Here is a 25,397-nt window from a genome sequence, read left to right on the forward strand (position 1 = left end):
CCACCACCATCAACACCACCACCAATACCACTACCACCACCAACAACACCACCACCAATCTCACCACCAATACTCCACCATGTCAGGTACCCCACAAGGCTTACCTTAGGTTGCGAAGTAATCCCGCAGAGACAAGTGCAATCGCCCCTGTACCCACCTTACTCAGTGGAGAAGATGCACCAAGCTGGGATGAGATGGGACCAGGGAAGGAAGCTAAAGATGATGGGAAGGAGCCCCTTAGTTTCAGGAGAGGACGTTCTCTTGACTCGGGAAGGACCGTGAACACCAGCTGGCAGGGAGACAAAGGAAGACCCAGTTAGGAGGAGTGCTACCCCACCCAATCCTACGTGCACCTCCACACACATAAAGAACAGTAGCTACCTGGCAGCAGAAGCACCATGGCCCTGGAAGACATCTTTAGCAGGGAAAAGGAAGTGGTGCTCCAGCGTACTCAGCAACACAAGTGTAAACGCTCCTGTGCTGCTCAGGCAGAACAATGTAAAATCGATTCAGCGCGATGTGGGACAAACCAAAGTAAAGCGCTCAAGCGGAGTGGGGAGAAACAAGGTAAGCGCCCTAGCGCGATGCGGAACAAACCAAAGTAAAGCGCTCCAGCACGGTGTCTTTTAACCCCAATGACAAGCGCTCCAGCACGGTGTGGGGTTAAACAAGGAAAGCGCTTCAGCACGTTGCGAGACAAACAAAGTAAAGCGCTCCGGCGAGGTGACTGAAACCCAAATGAAAAGCGCTCCAGCACGGTGTGGGGTTAAACAAGGAACGCGCTTCGGCGCGATGCGGGAAAAAACAAAGTAAAGCGCTCCAGCGCGGTGACTCTGCAGGCCATCCCCGTCGGGAATGCAAACAGTGTTTGAGGGCGAAAACAAGGTGGCGCTCCTGCGTGACCTCGGAATACCTGTTTGACCGTCTGGTCCGATGCAGGCAGCTTCAGGACGGATTCTGGGCAGGATTCGAAGCGCCGAACCGGCGGGAACCGCACTAGTTAAGCGGATTCCCCCGGAAGCGCTGGGTGAGTGGAGGCGGTTCCATGTTTGCGGAACTAGACCGCAACCTAACCTTCACCCGGAAGTGAGGGTTTTCAGTCCTCCGTATGTGTGAAGGGGTTTACGTAGTGCGGCGAAACGCCGCAACCATGACACACCACTACCTCCATCACCACCAATACTACCACCACCACCAATACCAATACCACCACCACCACCAATACCAAAACCACCAATACCACCACTACCAACACCACCAATACCACCACCAATACCACCACTAATACCACCACCACCAATATCACCACTAATACCACCACTACCACCACCCCCAATATTACCACCAGCAATATCACCACCACCAATACCACCACCAGCAATATCACCACCACCAATACCACTACCACAACCACCAATATCACCACCACTAATACCACTACCACCAATACCACCACTACCACCACCAATACCACTACCACCACCAACGCCACCAATACCACCACTAATACCACCACCAATACCACCACCACCACCACCAATCCAATACCACCACTAACAATACCATCGACAATACCAATACCACCACCAATACCACCAGCACCAATACCACCACCAACACCACCATCACCACCACCAATACCACCAACATCAATACCACCACCACCAATACCAACATCACCAATCCCACCACCACCAATACCACCACCACCAATACCACCACCACCATCAATACCACCACCACCAATAGTAATATCAATACCATCAACTCAGCGCCTCTCGCTCACTAGTAATAGCAGGGGCACTGTACGAGGCCAGAGCTGCAGCCGAGACCTTCCCTCCCTCCCTCCATGCCTGCCATAAAGCACAGCCTGCCCTGCACCAGGAGGTAAAGCCAGGGCCCCACTACAGCTGGAGTGTTTTTATTAGGCCAAAGATAGCAATGACATTACGCAATGCCACACTGCACACTCAAATCACAGAGAGGGAAGGAAATCGCCCCCCCCTACAGCTCTTCCTCCAGAGCTGTGACATAGTAATCACAGAGCGAAAGGTGTTGGAGCTCTTTGATGGTGTTTACAGCTCAGATGATATGTAACTCTCACTTCACACTTTGTGTCTTTGTAATTTACAACACTTACACATCTTCTTCACTGCAGTATTCATCACTACTTTGAAGACGTCGCAGGGCGGTCTTTTCCTCTGATATTTACAATCTAACAAGCGGTCGAAAAGGCCCTTTATTGCAATGCAATAGGTCTCGCATTTGCAAGAGTTTAAGCTATTAGTATTGTAAATGACAATGCCACTGATTTATGTTTTACAACCCAAAACATAAATAAAAGGCATTGTCATTTACAATGCCAATGGCTCAAACTCGCGTGAATGCGAGACCTATTACATTCCAAATGCTTGTTTTATATTATGTTTTAAATTCTGAGGATGCGTAACAACTAAATTTTGCATTTTAAGTTTCTTTGATACCTGTAGGAGATGCACTAGTAATAAAGAAAAAACATTTTCGTGTGTTAGGCACAGGTCTTTTTATGCATACTACCTTCTCCTTTTTAAAACATGGCTGAAAAACGTTTTCAATGGAGGCAAGTATTTTAGATGTCCATTCAGGTAAATCCCTGGATCTGAACCACCAAGGAGGGAATGGGTCTGCATAATAACAGTTTGAAATGAAGTGTGTTTTATAATTTGTGCAGCCAATTATTGAAAAACAGAGGAAAATACTGACCATGGGATTTTGGATTTCATGTGAAAGAACTCTTCCATCTATGGGATATTGGGATGCAATGTTATTTCTGATGTGAATTTCTGATTTCTGAAAATGTAAAACATTTATTTAGATATTTATTATTTTTGCCTAACATCAATAAGCAGCCGGGAGGGTGGCGTCAGGGGACAGTGACAAGAGGCCAGAAGTAAGAGGAGCTATTAGGCATTGGTGAAGAGATGGGATTTTATTCCATTTCTTCACCAGAGTGAGTCGTGATGAAGCAAAGTGTAGCCATGAGATCCAGTTATCATTTGTTGTACTAAACATCCTGGCAACCAGGTTTAGATAGGGCGCACTACTGTCAGGGTGTAGTAACTAAAGTATATGTACTTAACAGTGTCTCAAAGGGAGGAAAGAGGTTGGTTACCAGACAACCCCACAGCACCCACAAAGTGGGTATTCAACTAATAAACTATCAATTCCGCCCTGAGCACTTACTCTAGTAAATAATAAGGTTAATTTATAGTAATTTAGAAAAATAAGCACTTAGCATTAGGTACAACCAAGAGAAGACAATATTTGTCACAATTTGCATATCTCAAGATAAATCTCGTGCTGCGCCAGTCAGTCTTTATTGTTGTCCAGACGGTGAATTCCTCCAAATTTGTACAAATGGTCCAACCGTAAAGGCATCCAATGTCTTTTATTTCAAAACAAATGTCAGTAATTCCAAAATTCAAGCCAATTTCTTCATCAATTGCAAAAGGCAGCCAACAAGTGTTTCGTCATGCACTAATTTGTGCCAATTTACTTTGTCAGGGCTGCAACTCAGAGAAAACAATATACAAATCAATATAATTTATATAACAACTCCATTGGTATAATTACAATTGAAATTTAAGATATAAGTAAAGCTTAGAAGTAATTTAAACAGAACAAGAGTCATCCCCATATTGGTGTCAAGATAAACAAGCATAAATATACAGCAAGCCACCAAGGGTCAAGATTCACCATAGTGCATATTTCCACCAAGAAATAAGTAAAACTGAAATAAAATTCTATTTCACCTTTAAACTTAAATTCCAATATATCCAATATTAAACGTCCTGACTTAGTGACTCTGACCACTGCAAAAGAAATAAAGGTTCCAGGTATTTCAAAAATATTGTATATGTCATACAAGTACACCGATTGAAGATCAGGCTGTAAATAAACACTCCTCCTTAAAAAAATATAACATCCTTCTTGAGATCCTAAAGATGGCTGTATATGCCGTTATTATTCCAAAGGAACACCTCATATTACCTAGTATTTCCTCAATCCTCGTCCTATAGAACAGTTGTTTTTAGTGGCACTCAGACCGTAAGCTTTTAAAACCAAAAGTTCCATGATATAACTATGAATAGACTAGCAATTATATAAACATCTGTCAGATACACTCTAATCGATCTGCTCACCTGAAAACTTTAACCAGTTCGACAATATAAAGACAGCATATGTCCAGCATTCATCAACAATAGAGATTAATCCAAAATTGTCCTAAAATGTGAGCAGAAAAGACAATGTACACCTCATATTCCATTATTACAACGCTACCTTAAGACTGCTGCAGATCTTGCTCACCTGTAACTAATTCATCTTAAACATGAGGATGCTTTTGTACTCTATGGTGTCTGAAAAATTATCCCATTCCTGTAAATCAAATAAACGACAAATCGAGATCTCATATATATCGCATATCCCAATGTGAATATTAATAAAGGTACTATTACATTTAGTGATCACCAATCTCATCTTACCTCAAATGTCTTGTGATCGAGCATTCACGAGTACGTGACCTGCAATGGATAAGCCATAAATCAGTGAAGACGGTCTAATAAACCGTTCTAGTTCCTAAAATTACAAGATAAGACAAGCATCCCTCACCAAAACCGACGTGTCTGTCCTTCCAAAAGTTTGTTCGCGTACTGAATGAGCGCCATTGCATGTGTTGTTTTTAAAGCTCATACCCGTGGGCGCCATCTTTAAAGAGTAAAAAATTATAAGCAATATTGTACCAAAATGTGCTAATCATTATTCTCTGGTGATACTAGTTTGTAAATATATCAGATATATTCATGCTGGCCCCTAATTTAACTGATTAGTATGAGGAAGTATATAAAACTCAGACTTAACCCTAATTGTATCTCCCATTGTATAACTAAGTCCGTCTTCCATTCTCATTATTGCTCGTGCCGGTAATTCACGTCCAGAAATTGCCTGGAAAGTCCGACTTTATGTAAAAAAGTTTGATATATCTGATTAATACTCACAATTCAGAAGCCAATATTCTTTCCTAAACTTAAAATAAAATTTGCACTCTTATCTCAAAGAATTAACCAGGTCACTCGGCGCGTCCAAAACCGATCTCGAACCCGTATCCTCTTACTCCAGAGATCAGGATACCGCCCCACTGGGCCAATCGTATTTCACAAAGTTGAATACTAGTTAAAGATTTAGTACTTTCCACATAATAAGAGCTCTATAATCTAACCAAAATCGAAAATATAGAAAAGGAAGTTAGAGGTTTTAGAGGAGAAATGAAAAGAAGTATTTCCATATCAAAGATATATAAGTATAAACTATGTCAAGGGCAAACAGAGTTAATATAGATCAATATGTAATAACATAGTATAATGTGTGCAATATGAACATTCAATCTATAAACTAGTGTAGACATAACCATTATACATCTCATGCTGTAAAGAAGTCATAGAGACCTCAACCTGCATTTTAACTCGCCATCAGACCATGCCGCCATGGAGTTAATAGATGACCTGGGAGCCCTCCAACTGGTCCAGTTGGTTACTGCCCCGACCCACGAAAAAGGCAACCTTCTGGATCCTATCTTTAGCAATTGTATGGATCTAATCACGGACCAACCCATCCCCCTCCCATGGTCCGACCATTTTCTGGTCCCGTTCTCCTGGGTCACCGTCAAAGCCCCCCAACCTACCCCTCAAACTACAATGAGGAGAAACTGGTCAAAACTCCCCGTGGAACTGTGGAGACGTGAGCTAGACTCCACTCGCCCGCCACATTGCCCAGACCCCAACCTGGCTTACGAAAACTATGTAAGTTGGATCACAAACTCCTTGGATCCACTCCTGCCTCTTCGCAGATCGTCCTCAAAGCGAGTGCGGAAATCAGCCCCCTGGTTTTCCGACTCGCTAAGAGAGTTAAAACGTATTTGCAGACAACAAGAGAGAGCCTGGCGCTTGGACTTCCTCCCGGAAAAGAAGACATCCTATAGAGAGGCGATCAGAGTCTATAAAGAAGGGGTTAGGACAGCTCAGGCACGCTACTACTCCGACAAAATCTTGGAATCTAAATCCAAGCCCAAGGAAATTTTTAATATTATAAAACAATCTACCAGTGTCGTCACTGCTCCCCTTCTGATTAAGACCCAGGAGCAATGTGACGAACTGGCGGAATTCTTTTATAATAAGGTACTAAACATATACTCTACCTTTCCAGCCACGGCCTCAATCCACGAGGCGTCCGACTCATCTCACCTGGAAAACTTCCCCCTCCCAGACCAGCCGACTCTTGAGCATACACTTGATCACTTCCCCCTCCTGGACCTTGACACTTTAGACAAAGTGGCACGCCAAGTAAAGTCGGGCTCTCCCCGCGATCCAGCCCCTCCCGAAATCTTGATACAGGCAGGTGAAGTCATCCTCCCCGTAATCTTGGAACTGTTAAATCTGTCCTTAGCTACATGTACAGTCCCCATTGCTTGGAAGCAAGCCATGGTACGGGCGCTTTTAAAAAAGCCTAGCCTAGACCCTGCTGACCACTCCAACTACCGCCCCATCTCACTTCTCCCGTGGGCTGGCAAGGTGCTGGAGAAATATATTAATGCCCTACTGGTCCAGTTCCTAGAGAATCATTCCCTGCTTCACACGTCCCAAACAGGTTTCAGACCAAAACATGGGACCGAAACTGCCCTGCTAGCAGTCGCCGAGGAATCACGAAGGATCATGGATCAGGGAGGATCAGTGGCAGTGATCCTCCTTGATCTAAGCGCGGCCTTCGATACGGTCAGCCATACCACCCTGCTGAACCGGCTCCAGAACATCGGAATCTCGGGAGATGCACTAAGGTGGTTCAGTTCCTTTCTAGCTGACAGATCCTTTCAGATCTTTGATGGCGACACAACATCTACCAGCAGGCCACTCAGCTGTGGAGTACCGCAGGGCTCGTCCTTGAGCCCTGTACTATTCAATGTATACATGAAACCTCTGGCGGGGGTAGTCGAACCGTACGGCATTAAGATCGTGTCGTACGCCGACGACACCCAGCTAGTGGTTTCATTGTCCCGAGAGAACAACAGGCAATCCTCGGCTGACCTACTGAACTGTTTGGAGAACGTAAGGGAGTGGATGACCAACTCCTCCCTCAAACTGAACGGAGGAAAAACGGAGCTTTTGCTCCTAGGCCCAGCCTCTCCAGTACCCTTTACCTCCTTGTGGCCCGCTGGCCTAGGTGTACCCCCTACTCCCAAGGATAGTGTGAAGAGCCTGGGAGTATGGCTAGATAATAAGCTCTCCTTCTCCACTCAGGCCACCAGGCTGTCCGCCACATGCTTTGGCCTACTTAGATCATTGAGGAAGGTCCTCCCACTTTTGCCCCTGGACGCCAAGAAGGTGGCGGTTCAAGGCCTCATCCAGTCCCGTCTGGACTCAAACAACGCTCTCTACCTAGGGGCGCCTGAGATGACCCTCCGGAAACTGCAGGTGGTACAAAACTGCGCAGCACGTACCATACTCCAGATTCCACGATCCCAGTCTGCCAGACACGGCCTGAAAAGCCTCCATTGGTTGCCAATGAGGCAGAGAGTGGCATTTAAGGCACTGTGCATTACGCATCGGGCCTTCTGGAAGACCGGATCAGCAATTAACAACAGCCTGGTTACCCCATACCATCCTAACAGGAACCTCCGGTCCACGGATGCCTTTCTGGCAACCGTTCCCAGAGTAAAGAGAGCCAGGTCTGGGGGCAGGCTATTCTCATTGAACGCCGCCAAGCTTTGGAACGCCCTCCCCCTCTCTCTTCAATCCACACCCGACCTGCTCTCATTCCGCAAGAAGCTGAAAACAATATTATTCGCCAAACCCATCTAGCTCTCGCATCTCTGCCCGTCACATCTCTGTCTGAATTTTAGCGCTTGGACGCCTCCGGGCAGCAACCGCGCTCAATAAATCGATAAATAAATAAAATAAATAGTGATTTTTTCTCGTACAGTATGTTCTATACAACAAATATATTCCAAGTGTTATCCAACAGTATCAACATCTTATCCAAAGGCTATTCAACAACATTGATATCATACTAAAGCAATATAGTATAGTCTGATGATTAAATCTGCCGAACTGGATATCACACACAACAATTTGTACAGACCAATTGTTTCATTAATTCCGCTCTTAATAAAAAATCTTCATATTATTGGCCCAAAAAGTATTGTAGTTCTGAATCCAGGTTCAATCCCCGTTCAACAGCCCGCAGTTTCATTATCCACATAGCCTCTCTACGTCTTAATTGCAGAGTTCTATTTCCACCCCTCCTATCCAATTTAACATGGTCAATTCCATGATATCTAAATTTATGAATATGTTCATCATCATGATTTTGTACCAAATGTGCTGCTATTGGATACCTAGTGTCTCCATCTTTAAGTGCCTGAAAGTGTTCTCTCAGTCTACGGATGGTACTCCCCACATAGATTTTCATGCAGGTACATACAATCACATATACGACAAAGGTCGTATCACAGTTGATAAAAGTATTTATCTTGTCTACACCAGTATTGTTGTAGTGAAATTCATTGATTCTCCTCATGGCCCATCTACATGAACTGCATCCACCACAACAATAGAAACCCTTCAGTTGATTACTCAACCAGTTAGTTTTTGGTACCTCTCTAGGATAGCTAGGGCTAACAATATTCGAAAGAGTAATTCCTTTTCTAAAAGTAATACACGGTGTATCTTTCAAAAACGGGGCAATATCCACATCACTTTTCAATAAATGCCAATATTTAGAGAGTACTCCATATAATTTATGACTTCCCTCACCATAGTTGGTAACCATTCTTACTATCTCTCGTTTGTCATCAGTCACTGGTAATTTGGCCCTCGTCTTTAAAGTTTCTTGTCTCTCAAGCTTGGTTGCCCTCGACTTCGCTTTGTTTATGATCTTCTCATTATACCCTCTGGTCCTAAATCTGGATACAATGTCCTCTAAATTGTTCTCAAAATCTCGTTGTTCAGAGCAATTCCTCTTTGCTCTTAACATCTCCCCATATGGGATAGCATTTATTTGGCTCCTGGGGTGACAGCTATCCGCATGTAACAGTGAGTTACAGCTAGTCGCCTTGCGATACATTTTGCTACACAACTTGCCCTTCTCAACCAACAATTCAACATCAAGAAAAATCACATGTTCAAAGTCATACGTAGAAGTAAATCGCATGTTAACTTCATTTGTATACAAATAAACAAAGAAGTCTTCAAGTTTTTCTACTGATAAGGAGGCAGGGAGATTTGTTTATGTGGATGGATTGGGGAGCAGGGAGCCATTCAACCTTCCCTGCATTTTTTTAAATGTTATTTTTAAGAAAAAATTGTCTATAGACCAGATGCAATTTTTATACCCAAGATTCTTTCCACTTTTAATTGTAAACAAGATCTAGTTCTAATGGTCTTTTTTCTATCTCTTACTACAGAAGCAAAATAATGTCTGTATTCTGTATATTTGCATAGGTCATTTTATGTTTACCTAGAGTACGCAACATCCTTTATGAAAGTGGACTCTCTTTCTGGTGGATCCTTCTAACCATGGATTGCTCACCACAGAATATCCCACAGGCACCAGACTGGATCCAGAGATTTTTCTTTGCAGTGCTGCTATGTAACCCTAGTTGCCATTGAGCAGCTCCACATTGGATCCACACTGCTGTAGAAGTGGTGGAGCAAAGCTGCATATAATCTTCACCTCTGCGTGCTGATGTCAGTTTCCTATTTTTACCTTTTCTGCGCCCTCAGATGCAACAGTGTGCAAAATACTAACTAGGGACCTTTTAAGACGTTGGGGCCACTTACAGAATGGGGAGGTGAGAGGGCAATGAAGAATTTGCAGTTAGAGTATCCACCAGAAATAACGTTACTGAATGTAATGTATGTAATTTGTTCTTCTGATGGCTACTTCTAATTTCAGATTCCATATCTTAGAATAGATACCAAAGCAGTACCTCTCCAAGGTAGAGAACCTGTGGAGTGGGGTCAGACCAAAATGTTATGCAGTACACAATGGGTGTAATGTCAGTTCCATCGACCTGGCTGTCAAGGAAGTAGTGCATTTTAGGTTGAGCATCAGCACGCATGCGCTGTCTGCAAGACCTGCTGTCATCAATACCAACACATTTTTCCCGCCTCCTACTTACCGCTAGCTCACTCCGATGTTGCTTTTCTTTAGTGCCTCCTCACTCGTTCACTTTGGTCATACATCACGTCCATTCAAGGTTCAGGCGCACCGGCCAATCACAGTTTCCTTACACATTCCCTCTTCAGGTGCTGTGAAGGAGAACAACACTGAGCGCTCGACAATGGCGCCTGTCTCCTGCAGCCCCCTCCCACCCGGGTGCCACGCTTACAAGTACAGGTCCAACATTTTAATATTTTGCTTTAACTTTATAATGGAGCACTCACGCCTTTCCTTTGTTGTGCACCTCATAGTTGTCTTTTTATTTATTTAAATTAGCACAGTGCATGCTTAACAATGGCGCCTGCAGCCCGTGTGCGCCCCTCTCGCTCCCGGGCGCCGAGCTTGTTACATATCCAGTATTAAAGAAAGCTCTACTCCCGAAGAGTTTGAGATCAAGGAGAAAGGTCATAGTAAAGTTGTGCTGTTTTTCTTTCTAATCGTTCCAAACCAGACAAGACCGCTATTTAAGGGTAGTGCAGCGGGCCTAACGTAGCAGCCTGCAAAGTGAGCTTGTAGTCGGCAAACATCATGCTATTATATTGTGAAAATAGCTTAACTGGTAAAATACTTGCTATGGATGGCTGTGGTTAAGCTCTGCTCAAAGGTCAAAATCATAATGAGCAGCGCATCGCGTGTGATGTGCAAATCTATGTAAGATGGTTCAGTGGAATAATGTATTTGTTGAGTGAAGGACACAAATGCATATGCTAGTAAAATAGCACAGTGTGTTATGTTCCTGTTGCGACCATCTGCGTGATATCTGTAAGGCCTACTCTTGGAACCTTGCATGTTTAGCTCAATGGTTTGATAACATTGGTTCTATTGATTTGGGTAAAAGTAAACATACTTTATTATGTTCTAAAAAATAGCTGTATTGTGTTCTAGATAAATAGTAATGATTAGCATAATTACACATGCTGCTCTACCTTCCCACTTTTCTTACCTCTCGTCTGACTTGCTAATTTACACACCAGGTGCTAGGCTCGAGTGGCAAACTCTGTTCCCTTACTTTTGAAACTTACTCTCAACGAACATATAATAAAGTTACACTTCAGACAAAGAGAATTTCTTGACAAGTTAGGCATTTAGATGTGGGTATTGGCGAGAGAAATATTCTTTAATCCCTCCAGAGGATTGCTGAATGTGCGCTGCATGTTTCCTGGTGTCGGAACACTGCACCAGGACACAGTGGTTATCGGTCTCTGAGACTGGCAAGAACCTGGTTTATCCTTATAAATAGATGCTGTACCAGAATCCGCATGTGCATACTAAAGCATGTTGGCCCTTCTAATGTACTAAACAATCAGTGGCCTATATGGAAGTTGAGTCTTGTAGATTGATCCTTCTAGGGAATAAGAAAAAAATGGTAAACTTTGTGCCAGCTCTAGTTATTTGCTCTTACATATTAAACTCAAAAGTGAGGTATCAGCCTCTCATTGAATAATTATTAAAAACTAGCATTTTGTCATAATTGCGAAGGAAAAATTAAATGCAAATTTGATGACCAGTGTTTCAAGAAGCGTGCGTCAGGAACAGCTGTGTGAAGACTACTAGGCCACGGGCTCTCATACGCAGTCTGACTTGACCTACTGTGTGTCGTGAGCAGCAAATCAATTCAGTTCAGATTACTGCCCCGACTCAGTAGATCCATTTTCCCCCTTTCTTCTAGTGCCTAGGTTTGAGTGCAGTAGGGGCAGGACCCCAGCCACAAGGTGTATCTTTGGATTCTAGTGTTGAGATTTTTAATAAGTGCACCCTTGTGTATCCAGCAGAAATCCGAGACCGAGAACCTCATTTAGTATTTCCAAGATCATTATCGACTGCACAACATATTGTGGCCTTCAAAGTGGCCATACTGCAAATCTTCAGTGTGCTTCTGGCTCCCTCTGACATGCCTTCAGGCCCCACAGAACTGCACTGCAGGAGCCTTCAGTCAGGTTACGGCCGCCTGGTTCTCCCCCTGCACTGTCTGTCCTCTTCGGACCTATTACCGGGCCCATCCCAACTCTGGTGCACACTTCTACTTCAGCCCACAATCCACACCAGGCCTCAATAAATCAGAAAAACTTTAATAACTTCAGATCTAGTGGCTTCAATAATCTACTTGACCTAACTGACTGACCTTGACCTAACTGAAATGCATTTGAACTATAAATGTGACTCATATTGTGTGATCCTGGGAAAATATTTTATTTTACAGTCACCTTTTTTTTCTTTGTCACATATGAGAGCACCTTCAAATATGTAAATTGACCATGTCTGCTGAAAAAAACTCTACTGTTTGAATTAAGAGATTAAACTTTTGCTCCATGTACAATAGAAGTCTAGCCCACATACAAGGTACACACGACCCCTGATTTGCCTATTAGTTGTCATCAGGAAGGGGGCAGTAATGTTTCTCAGTTCATATTTTAAAACTTTTGGTTTTAATAAAAATATTACTAATTTGCCGACATTTTCCATTGAAATGTCCACAAACTTTCCCACTGACATACAGTTTTACTGATAAAACAGCAATGTTAGAATTCCGCTTTCAGCAAATATTTATCATTTGCACATTGCCAAGTAAATATTTCTGAATTATTTCGATCCTCTTGAAATCTCTTCCATCTCACTTCAGAAAAAAATGCTTTCTTAACTACTGAAATATATTTTGAAATATTTGTATAATTCATTTATGAACCATTTAAATGTTGTGTGCCCAGCACAATAGTCAAACAATAATCTCCAGGATTAAATAAGCAGCAATTTGTAAAGGCAAATGCTGACATTTGACATCTGTCTTTGAATGCACATCAAATGCCACAAGATAAAAAAAAAGGTTTAAAGACCTCTTTATTGCTCATTCCTTTTCTGAATGAACAGAACAGTTTTCTTTGCTAGCTGGAGCGATCTCGAAAGACAGAGCCAGTAAGCCCTAAAAAATATCTCACCCCAATAAAATATGACTCACCATAGCAAGTCGGCAAGTAAATTTCTCAAGGCCTACACACTTGTTCCTTCAACCTGATGCAGGTGCAGATTCCACAGGTGTTGAAGGATGGTCCTTTGCTAACGCCAATTTTGTACCATAAACGAATGTGCGGCTGAGCTTGACTGATGTCACACTACGAAATTACAAAGGCGCTAGAAGTCATTATGCTATGTTATGTTAAAACACGAACAGCTACCCGCCTGGGGTTTCCCAATGCTTTAAGCAACTCATAAAGTTTCTTCCACCTCAAGTAAATCAGAACAGCCACATCTTTATAAGTTTGTAAAAAGTGGCAAACTGACTCTAACCCTCGTGCTTTTTTCCCTCCATAGTTTTATATAGCACAAACTTGACCTAATGGTATCAGATCGCTTTAAATGAACATCAGTTGCATTACACAAGGGCACATTCACTTTTTTGTTAGGAATGGGATGTTGAGGGTCATTGCCGAGACTGGAACCCGGTTCCCCAGATTTGAGATCGGCCACCCTAGCCGTTAGGCTACATCTCTCTTCCACATTGCAACTACAAGAGGCTGCATTATCATTTTGGTTCTGATTCTGAGGCAGAGCAGGGTATACATGAGGAGGTTGTTGAAGACGATAATGAAAGGGATGGCTTGCTAGATTATTCTGCTGATGCCGTATACCTTGATTTACAGAAGGCCAGTTGGTTTGATACCTCTCCTGAGATAGAGCTTGACTCACCATGTGGGCCACCAATGGAAGATAGTGCCTCATTTGCCGTGGTGAGTTAGAAGGTAACCTGAGTGCTAGGATTACAGCTGCTTTCCATTGAGGCCAAAACTGTATGTATTGACTGAAATTCTTCAGCCTGGGCTAGCAACATCTGAGCCCCTAGTTACATATAATGGCATCCTCACAAATTCTCTCATGTCTACATGTTAGAAACCATATTCTTTCCCACCTGTAAATAGACAGATGGACAGGTATCATAGACTCTTGGTGACCCAGATTTCCTCAACAAACACCCCTGGCCAGAAAGCCATATTGCACAGGTTTCGAAAGTGAATCTCAACTCTTTTCCAGCCACTCTTCCAGATATAGAATTGAAGAGGATTGATGCTTTTGGCTAGTGCATGTTTTCTTCCACCAGACTAGCGCAGTGATCTGCTACACACATGAAATTTAAGACATAGCCAGTAAAATGTTGCTAGTGGTCCCGGAAGATCTTGGGGCCTCTTTGGCCCACACAATACATGATGGGCAAGACGCTGATAAGTATGTTATCCACGTAGGTCTGGATATCAGGGATTGCCTGGGCATGTTGGCCACTACCAGTGATATCCTTCATAGACACTCATGGGTGTGGTTCACTGGATGCTCTGGTGATGTACATGCCTCACTAATGGGCATGCCAATCGATAGGTCCCGCCTCTTCGTAGAGATGGAGGACTCCACTTTGGAATGTTTCATAGACAGCCGAACTACGGCGCGTTCCTTGGAAATGTTGACCCTTGCAAGTTTCTGCATCAGTTCCAGAAGTTCAGAGGCTATTCCGGAGGGGTGTTACAGCTCCTGAGCCAGTGATGCAGCATACAACCCAGTCGTTTTCCAGGTTGTGGTGACAGATCTGACACGTAGCGTACCGTTCAGAGTGGGCGTTCATCTTCCAACTCCACCATCTCCGCTATAATGACCAAAAAACTCTGCCTTAGTTTGCCATTTGTGATGCTCACCCAACCAGTAGGGGACAGGATTCAACATTTCCTTCTGAGATAGTGATTAATCACATTAACCAAATGGGTCTTACCATGCCAAGCTTTTTCTTTCCTCACTGCCCACTGTCCCTCCCACCCCAGAACAATTTCCAGAAGAATCTGCCCATACTGCTTCAGCAGGTGCACCTTTCACTCTGCAAGGGAGCCACGCAGAGGGTAACAGGCGTGGAAAGAGGGCAGGGCTCTTATTCTCACTATTTTCACATCTCAAAAAATGAAAGGGGGCCTCCGGCAGTCAGTTGTAGACCACCACCACACAACAGAAGAACTTTTAACACTGTTGAGGATTCAATATGAATGACCCGTAGTCTCAACTGATTCCTTCACAGAGGCTTCCATTCATTGAGGTAGTCCTGGACACAGTGAAGCTTGGGATTTTTCGTCCATAGCAGCAAGGAAATTTGGGCTTTATTCGTGATGTTTCAGACTCGGTCCTGGATGACGGTGAAAGTGTTAATGAGGATTCTTAGTCTGTTGGCCTCATGCTCCCTCATCCTCTACGCTAAGTGGCCAATGTGTGCTCTGCAATGGAACTGGAAGTTCCAGGGGGGCCAGTATCAAGGCAGTCTTTCCAACACCATCCAGGTTTCAGAGGAGATGGCTAGATATTTGCAGTGGTGGCCCCTCTCCATTCCCACACAAAGCTGATGGTAGTGGTGGATGCGTCATTGCTGGGCTGGGGAAGTCATTGGGAGAGATGGAGATCAGAGGCTCCACATCAATCTGCTGAATCTATGGCCCATTTATCTGGTTCTGAAAACCTTCCTGCTAGCCGAAAAGGAGAGCTTTGTACAGGTTTTCAGGGACAGTACTACTAGTGGGGTCATGGGTCCTGTGCTAGGAGGCTTTCCATCTCTTGTGGTGGCCAGAGCAGCAGAGCATATTACTGATCGCAAATCAGTAGGGTAGGATCCCTGACTGGCAGAGCAGACAAACTGAGCAGATGTCACCTCAGTGATTACAAGTGGCATTTTTATCTTGAGGTGGTGCAGAGCATTTTCTGACAGTGGGAGAACCCCAGCTAGACATTTTCACCACATCCAAGACTATGTAGTGTCAGTGCAGTGTCAACAATTTTTTGGAGAAGCATTCTGGCTGGACTAGAACAAGGGACTTCTACATGCCTTTCTAACTCTTCCTCTCCTGCCGCTAGGTCAGGAAAAGATATAGAACTACTGGCTTAACATCATTTTTTTGGCCCTGGATTGGGGCAGGAGAGTGGGTTACTCAGAACTCCTGTGCATGAGTATCTGTCCTTAGATCAGACTGCCACTTTGCAAGGACCTCCAGTCTCAACAATAGGGCAGGGCCCATTACCCGTATCTGCACATCCTACATGCATGGAGACTGAGCAGTGGCACTTGACTGCATTTGATTTGCTGCCTGAAGTGGTTGATGTCAATCTTGCCACTAGGCGCCCTTCTTCATAATCCATGTATGGCAGGCAGTGGGACAAATTTGTAATCTGATGGAGTGTTTGCAACACTGATCCCTTACAGGCAAAAGCGTCAGACATTTTTTCTTTGTTTTGTCTTTAGCACAGCAAGGTTTAGCAGTGAGCATTATAAAAGGTTACGTGTCGGTCCTTTAGGCCTTTCTATGTTTGCCGGACCAACTCTCCATGTTCAATTCACCGATTGTTATGAGGTTTATTAAATGATGACACACATTTTCTGCCTTGCATTGCTCATGTGTATGGCCTGTGAGTGGATACATTGCTGCTTACTGCTTCTCCTGACCTTGAACACTGTCTTCCTCATTGCAATTGTGTCAGCTCACCATGTGAGTGAACTACAGGCACTCTCAGTGCAACCACCCAACTCCACCTTTTTCCCAGACAAATTGGTGCATAGGACATACGCACCCTCTTTACCAAAAGTTGTGACTTCCTTCCATGTTGGACAATCCATTGTTCGCCAACATTCTTTGCTGATCCTTACCCCTCCAAAGAGAAGGAGAGGCTCCATCAGTTGGACCCCAACATAGCTTTATGATTCCAAAGGACATCCTTGTTCAGTTGGCTAGTCCTCTGCATTAAAATCTGCTATGCACCAGCCAAGAAAAAGCCTCTGAAATGTCTGAGAGACAATTCCACTAGGACTTATACCACTGTTTTGACACACAGAGTCCATCTACGTTCACAAAGGACCGCTGCTCTGACAGCCAGGTCAGCGGGATGGACATCCTGCCCACTCAGTCCTATAAGAGTTTTTGGTCTGAGCCCACTCCACAGACTCTCCCCTTTGGGAAGATAGTACTTTGGTATCTATTATCTGGTGTAGAATCTGTGATTAGATGCATCCATCAGACGAACAATTACTTACCTTCAGTAATGCACTTTTTAGTGTATACTCAATCTAACCTGCCTTCCTACATTTCAGTTCTATGGTGTGGCTGCTTTTTTACATCAGAAAAGGTCCCAAGTTAATATTCAGCACACTGTTACCAACAATTGTTTAGACTCTGAGTCTGAGGGCATGAAAAGTGTGATAAGTTGCTGACATCAGTGCACAGGGGTGATGCCTATATGCAGGTTGGCTCGGTCACATCCAATGCGGAGCTATACAATTCCACCTACCGGCACTGCTATGAAAATTGTTCCAGATCCAGTCTGGCACATGGCAGATATCCTACGGTGAGATATCTGCGATAGATAGAGTGTCCACCAGAAAGAGTGTTACCAAAGTAACTTGTTCATTTAGCTAATTTGATGCAGCTAACCAAGGTCTGTTGCCAGCTATTTCAGGGCTAAGTCAATGGTAGCACTTCACAACCTTCATGGCATATTATGAACCAGGAAAGACTCTATCAAATCCAAGTTAATGTGGATCTAGCGAAGGAGTTGCCACTTCTAGCTTCTTCTTGGACAGTCCTTAAAAGTGCTTCAATAAAGATATTTGTTCTGCTGCAACTTGGTTCTGTGCACACCAATTTATGACACACCATAGACCTTTGGTTGATGATGCAGTTACTTCAAACTTTGAAGCTCAACTGGTAGCTTCTGCGAACTCTTGAAGACTGTATATTATTTGAGGAATTACATTTTGTACTTGGGTGTAGCAGTAGTTGATTGGGAGTTATTTATTGGGAGCGGCCACCTCAGATACGGGATTAGATGCATCCTCATATCATAAGGACTTGGACGAGGAAGACAGAAGACGAGGTAATGAGCTTAATTGGGAGGGCTAAAGGGTAAACTATAGTTTTTTTTGGGTTTGGTGTTATCCCTTGGATAAGCAAACTGTCTGCACACCGGGAAAAACTCTCATTTCGTAAAGGACTGGTGAGGAAAACCAGTATACAACCAGCAAATTAAAAGGTCAATTACAAATTGTTACACAAAGAAATATAAAATGCACAGATCCCATATAATGGACATATGCCTCATTTTTTAGATTCTGTAATCAGACAAACAACTTGTTAAGAAAGACATAATGAATACTCTGTCTTTTACAGGTCAAGCAACAGAAAGAGAACGCCTGGATTGAGCACGACGTCTGGAGAATGGAAATTTATGTCTGCCTGGGAATTTTAGCACTTGCCATTTTGGCAATTCAAGCTGTGGCTTCCATCCCCTCAGTCAGCAACTCGTTGTCTTGGAGAGAGTTTCAGTGTATCCAGGTAATGGTGTGCAATTTATTCTTCACCGGTAGCTTTAACAACGGCAAGCACAGAAGAGATTTCAGGTTGGCCCAGTGAGGGAAACTGGTTGTGTGCCTTGATGGTGTAGATCATGGTGAGTCTGCTCGCCATCCTTCTCAAGTTAGTGGATTGAAATGCCATAAAGTGGGCTTTACTAATGTCTATCATTTACAATGCTTAGAAGTGGTAATCTGATGTGTTATTAAAAAAATACATATTTTTGGTATTCAGTGAGCGAATTTAAATGCCTTTGTCACAAATAGTAAGCATTGAAATTAAAATGTGCGCTTACATAATTTAATTCAGACAAATGGCATAAATGGCCAACCGAAATAAAGACAAGTACAGTTTTTGTAAACAGAGAACGCAAAATATATTAAAACCCCTAATATTTAAAAAAAATTGGATAACGTACATCAAACTGTCCTCGGTGATAGTGCCAGTATGTCCGTGTTTTTCTACGTTAAATAAAATAACATATGCCTTTGAAAATATCACTTTGTACGTGTTTGTGCGTGTACCTGTGTCAGTTTCATTAATTAGTCCAAGGTCAAAAATACTGCAAGAAAAGGTATAAAAGTGGAGGACCTGTCATATTAATGCGTGACTGGCAAAAGGAGTATAATCTAACAGTCCATATTAATGTTAAGTCATACTGCATATCCATAATTTTTTTTTACAAATACAGCTATACACATGCAAACATCATATACCGATTAAGTAGTAGGAACCAACATTGCCCCTTAAATATGTTTATTTCATGAGTTGGGTATTATTTATGCTGTTAATGCATAAATATATGTATTTCGTAGCTTTTATTGTATCTGGTCTCCACCCCGTCTCTTCAGACAGGAGAAAATCACCCAAAATGCGCAGATAACAACATTTCCAGTGCAAACAAAAGTTCTGCCCGAATATGTAACAGTTTTAGATTTCCAGTGAGAGGTCGCATAACGATCCTCTACAACACAAAACTTTCAAACACACACAAAAGTCTCAATAATTTTTTTGAAGAAAAAAAAAGTATATCTTCTTTTAACAACATTGCTTTATAAACAACTAGCAACCCGTCCCGACGTTGTCCGGGTATACACACGCCCACAACGGAGTCCTGTGAATGCTTGTTTTGCAGGATTTCCGCGCTCCCTTTTTGCCGAATGCCTGTTGAATGCCGCGCCGATTGCTGTATGGCCACGCCCCCACATGCCCACAACGGAGCCCTGTAAACGCTTGTTTTACCTGATTTACACCCCCAGATTTACGCCCCCAGCACAATGCACACGCTTGTTTTACCTGATTTCCGCCCCCAGCACAACTCACATGGCCACAAGGAAGTACTAACACGTAGCGTTGGCCACGCCCCCACATGCCCACAACGGATCCCTGCAAACGCTTGTTTTATCTGATTTCCGCCCCCCGCTTTTACCTGATTTCCGCCCCCAGCACAACGCACACGGCCACAAGGAAGTACTAACACGTAGCGTTGGCCACGCCCCCACATGCCCACAACGGATCCCTGCAAATGCTTGTTTTACCTGATTTCCGCACCCCAGCACAACGCACAAGGCCACAAGGAAGTACTAACACGTAGCGAATGCCGCGCCCATCGCTGTATGGCCACGCCCCCACCACAACGCACACACACACACGCCCCCTGCACAACGCCCCGAGCAGAATGCTCACAAGGGACTACTTTGCCCCTAAGGTTCTTTTACCCTTCGAATGTATATGGTGGCCAGCTGTATAGCCTATGTCCATCTGCTGCAACTGTCCTTTCCAATGCTGTATTGGGTGTTGTGATTGGTGCTGTGGTTCCTGAGATTACCCGCCTCAAAGGTTTGGGCTCCCTCTTTATTATATTAGTATAGATATACCTTACTGAAAGGCGCTCCCTGTGCAGTAGTGATAACACAAGACAAAGTGCTTGTGCGATTTGTGAAAGCGTGTGTACATAGGAAAAGACTTCTCACTTTATTAGTACCAATTCGTGTAGCCCTGGATAAAGAACCTCAGAACTCATTTCACTTGGGCAGACAAGAACATTTCTTGATTTCTTTCCCACATTATCAAGAAGTGCAGGCTATTTCTCATATGTCAACGTTTCAACTCATCAAAATGATGTATAGTATAGGTTCATGTAGTTAGGTCTTCCTCAGGACAGTATGAAAGGAGACACTCTAGTCTTCTCCGAGTTACACTCGAGATTGGCCCCTATGGTCACTGCACTCATTTTAAGGTCCCCACCAGGCCACATGTACCTTGCCTTAGTTATTAGGGATACTTAAACAGTCTCTTTCATAGCAGTTTCTTATATAGCAATCACATTCCTTTAGGTCTGCCTGGCCTTTACAGTCACATATCCATCAAGTTTCTCTATAATCTTTTCATTTATGAGTATTCCATAAATAACATATATGTACGTATACAATATACACACTCATATACATACAAATCTTCACTGGATCACAAAGAAGTTCAGGGTCTGTGACTAAGATTGCCATTGGTCCATGACAAACCTGTCTTAAAAAAAGGCAATAGCTGAGCAGAGAATATGTCTCTTTACAACGCATGTGATACATCGCATATCATTACAACGCAAGTCGTTACAATGACTTGCTGAAGGAGCGCGCTGGACTTTGAAATAGTATAATTAGGCTATCTGAAATTAGGTTTAAACCTATAATAACTGATAAAACTCCACCGAAAGGAAAATAGCCATCACCGGTGTAAACATATAAACACTGAAAAAACACCTTTGCAACCACAAACTAAGTGCTATTCAACAAAAAGGAAAAGATGAGTAAAAGGAAACATTTATATTCCTTCCTGAAGGGGCCATTACAATGTAACTTTGTTATACAAGGTAGCATCAAGAAAGACTGGGCTAACATTATTCTGCTTGAGTTTTGTTGTTTACGGATGTCACTAAAACATTGTGTCTCCTCCCTTCGGCTTTTTTCAGTTTTGTTATCTTTGGTCTAAAGATGCTGTGTTCAGAAGCATGTTTTATGTTTTATTTAGTTATTTTATAAACTGTAGAGAATCTGGAAATATCAAAATCATATTTGATATTTTGGCTACATTTGATTTCACTGATAAGTAAAAAGTCTGGTTTCATAAGAATCTTTCCTAATATGTACCATCACATTTACCCACACACAGAGAATGGGTGAAATACTTTGATACATCAGCCCCTTTTCTAGTGAGTCAGTGTTGATTGCACGTGAATTACCAAACACCCCGAGATTTAAACATTTAATGCAATATGTAGTGACAGTTATATGTAAAAAGAATGTTGTCACCAAGCTCTGAGATAGTGGTGAAAACATGACACCAGGCGTTTGGTATAAATGGATTGCAGTGTCACTTGGAATGCTGCTGGAAAAACTTCCTACCAAGTTCAATAAATATTGTAAGGGATATTGTTTGTATTTACAGTAATTCAGCTACCAATGTGAAAAACTTGTATGATGGTCTGTCAAAATCGATTACTGAGCTGAAATGCTTCCCTGTAAGAGATACTTGTCTCTTGCTAGACGGTATGCTGAAAGCATCTTTATAATATTCAGAGTTAATGAAGAATGCTATTGACTTTGTAGTCCATTCTGGTGCAGTAACAATGTATTTGGACCTCATATACCACTTCAGTGCAGAAAGCAAGCAATAATTAAAATTAAATAAAATTCCATAAACACCGGAAAAACACTGTTTCTGTTGTTTTAATGGCGCAAAAATGTGTAACCACTGATATCCACTGTTTTCTAAAGTATTGTAAAAACTGAAAAAACCCCACCAGAATTTACCAAAAATAGAAACTGAAAACAGGAAAGCCTAAGTATAATTTACAATTCCAAATCCAGTTTGTGCAACAGTAGGGAAGGTGTTGGATTTTAAATCCAACACCTTCTCCCCCTACAGAAAGTTGTTGTAACGGCTTGCGTAGTAATGATTTGCGATGTAACTACCACGTTGTAATGGCATGAAATGTATCGCATGCCATGTAAACGATGTCTCCCCTTAGCAGAATGCACAGTAGTTACTGCCATATAAGGTGTTTAAACATAGTTGTCTATATTGATTAGTGGTTCTTCAACAGGCAGTCAGCAGAGAGAGTACTGACTACTTGATCAGTCCTCATTGCTACTAGGCATTAAACCTGCTGACATGGTTTAGACAGATCTTTAAGAGTTGGAAAAAAAGCTTCTCTACGGTGCATGGACTGAGATTTCCCCAGCATACTCATTTAGATACAGCCCCACTGCCGGACAGGCGGCTTTCCTGGGTATTTGCCTTAGCCTTTGAAGTAGATAGTGGTAGCCCATGGCAATGATCGAAGATGATGGTTAAAAATAACTCTTAAACATTTGCTATGGCAGTTTAGTAGAGTGCACAGTGTTCAATTTCAATGGGAGCCAATGAAATATCATCCAATCTGTGATGTCTGCTAGACAATAAATCATCCTAGATGTATTTGAGTAAATCCCTACAACTCCTCAGTCATGCATCTATGATTATATGATAGTAATGAAAATGAAAATAATGATCTCTGATGATTGTGCTCGAAGTCAAGCATCCAGATTTTGTGAACTGCCCAATGAGATGTCATTGTTAAGTTCTGGGCTTTTAAAAAACATATGCATATTTTTCAGTGGGGTGCACATTTAGTCCAATCCATTTTTTGAGATTATATTTTTTTGTTTCAATTCAAATTACCATTTGTACATTGTTGCAATTTGCCACAAACTGCAATGAGGACCCTTTTACGTGTTCAGAAGTGTGCTATTTTACAAACTATATAAGGTTACAAAATTTCACCAGCAGTAGTGCAATTGATGTAATCAGGAAATGTTGCTACAAAATTGGACCACAAATAGTGTGATCTTTGTATTTCACTTCCCTAACCCCCGCCAGAGAAGAAACTATTTGCATTATATTGGCTGTGGTGATCATCTGCCCCATTCAAACGGGAGTGATCCATGTAACTGGTTTATGCAATATTGCATCTACAACTGCCCCCACTTTCATTTCGCCGTTTCGAAACCTTAAACTCAAATAATTTTCACAGGGCCCGTGATTTTGTTTAAGTATAACTTCCGTTTGATGCAGCACTATGAAGATAAGGATGCTTTTGAAAGAAATCTCATATATCCATATTTTCTCTTTCAGAGCAAGATGGGATATTTTGCACTTCTGTTGGGTACTGCCCATGCGCTCGTGTTTGCCTGGAATAAATGGGTGGATATGAATCAATTTATCTGGTACACACCTCCCACGTTCATGCTAGCGGTTCTTCTCCCTCTTGTAGTACTTCTTTGTAAAGGGATCCTTCTTTTTCCCTGCCTCAACAAGAGACTGCTGAAGATTCGAACTGGATGGGAAATGAGAAAAGAGACAACCAACCACCAAAACACTTTTAAATTGTGATGTACGTCTCCCACACTTGGAGATGTTCCAACGTTTCAGAAGCCAATAAATGTATTATTAGTTCATTAACTTGTTTGTATCACCTTTGTATGTTGTATTATAAAAACTGGACCCAATTCTGAAAGATTGTTTTTTTTTAGGTATCACATACTCTTGTGTTACTCCTGGCTTTCCAATTGAGGAGTAGACCTGCAGTCCTCCTACAGGAGAAAATCACAGCAGCATCTTTGGAATCTGGCCAAACTGTTAAAAGATGAGATGCTATTCAAGTTTTATAGATACGTTTTAGTATAGGATCTTTGAACATATTTTTGTCCTCTGGTACATGTCTAATTATTTGTAGTTCATCACAAGGTCATTAAAAAGGCAACTAACAATCAAATGCAATCCCAGTGGTCCTATTTATGCACTGATATTGGCTAATAATGGGGGGGGCTTGTCAATTCCCAAAAAGTGTCTTCTTTCAAGAAGACCATTTGCAATATTGATTCAAGTGTTGAAGTGAAATACATTCTTTGCCAGGTTCTATGTGAATTTCTAGCACCCACGAGGTGATAATACAGGTAATTGCATAGCTCTAACCGTTTAGCAAGAATGATGTTGTGGGCACTTTACACAAAGCTAATTAATTATTTACCAGTGCCTAGTTTGCTGGATCATGTTCACGTGAGTCACTATGGAAGGTGACGCAAGAACTTCAATTCTAAATCAGACTTTCACAAGACAATGATTCAAAGTCAAACCATAAAGTTTTATTACAATTTATAATGATTAAAGGAGGCAAAAGATGGTTAGTTCCTCAAGTAAATCAATATTCATAAGAAGTGACAGATTTCAACAGGTTTCAATATAACGTCGACCTCCAGAATAAATCAATGGTTAGAATTGAAAATATTTCAAGTACAGAATCAAATAACAGTTCGACTTGTGAACTGCAAAGAAAGAAAGAAAATGTTTGGCACATCTACCAAAAGGGGCACTTTTTATAGGTTTTTAGAAAGTGAAAGACGCACTTGGGACGTTGTGTGAAATAAGGTAATAATGACAACTAACTGATTTTCGTGAACACATGATACATTAATTGCATCACTGCTAGCGACACTTTCAGAATTAATAATTAATGCTAACACTCAATCTAACAACAGGAGAATAATAACGCTGCATTTGCGCATGTATTCAATACAATGTACCCTATAGATTCACCAACAGGAACAGGAGAACTCCTTGATGTTGTTGCAAGAGTGAGTACAGCTAAAGCACTGGATACAGTGTTACTCAGGTTTTATTAAGGTGGAACAGACTTCAAGAAGACATTTGTTTTATTTATTGATGAGGAGCACGTTTTCATGCTTACTTATCTCTGCA

The 25,397-nt window shown here is 42.3% G+C and overlaps 1 protein-coding gene across 3 annotated transcripts in view; it reads left to right on the forward strand.

Moving 5' to 3' along the window:
* STEAP1 (STEAP family member 1) overlaps positions 1-24,414 on the forward strand; it is a 142,794-nt gene extending 118,380 nt beyond the window's left edge. For all 3 annotated transcript variants that reach the window (XM_078663583.1, XM_078663582.1, XM_078663581.1), the window contains exons 4-5: positions 18,423-18,587; positions 23,775-24,414. In XM_078663583.1, the coding sequence (XP_078519709.1) occupies positions 18,423-18,587; positions 23,775-24,032 (423 nt within the window). In that variant the 3' untranslated portion in view covers positions 24,033-24,414. The remainder of the gene's footprint in view (positions 1-18,422; positions 18,588-23,774) is intronic.
* The last annotated feature ends 983 nt before the right edge of the window (positions 24,415-25,397 follow it).

This window comes from Lissotriton helveticus, chromosome 10 (assembly GCF_964261635.1).
Source record: "Lissotriton helveticus chromosome 10, aLisHel1.1, whole genome shotgun sequence".
Taxonomy (NCBI): domain Eukaryota; kingdom Metazoa; phylum Chordata; class Amphibia; order Caudata; family Salamandridae; genus Lissotriton; species Lissotriton helveticus.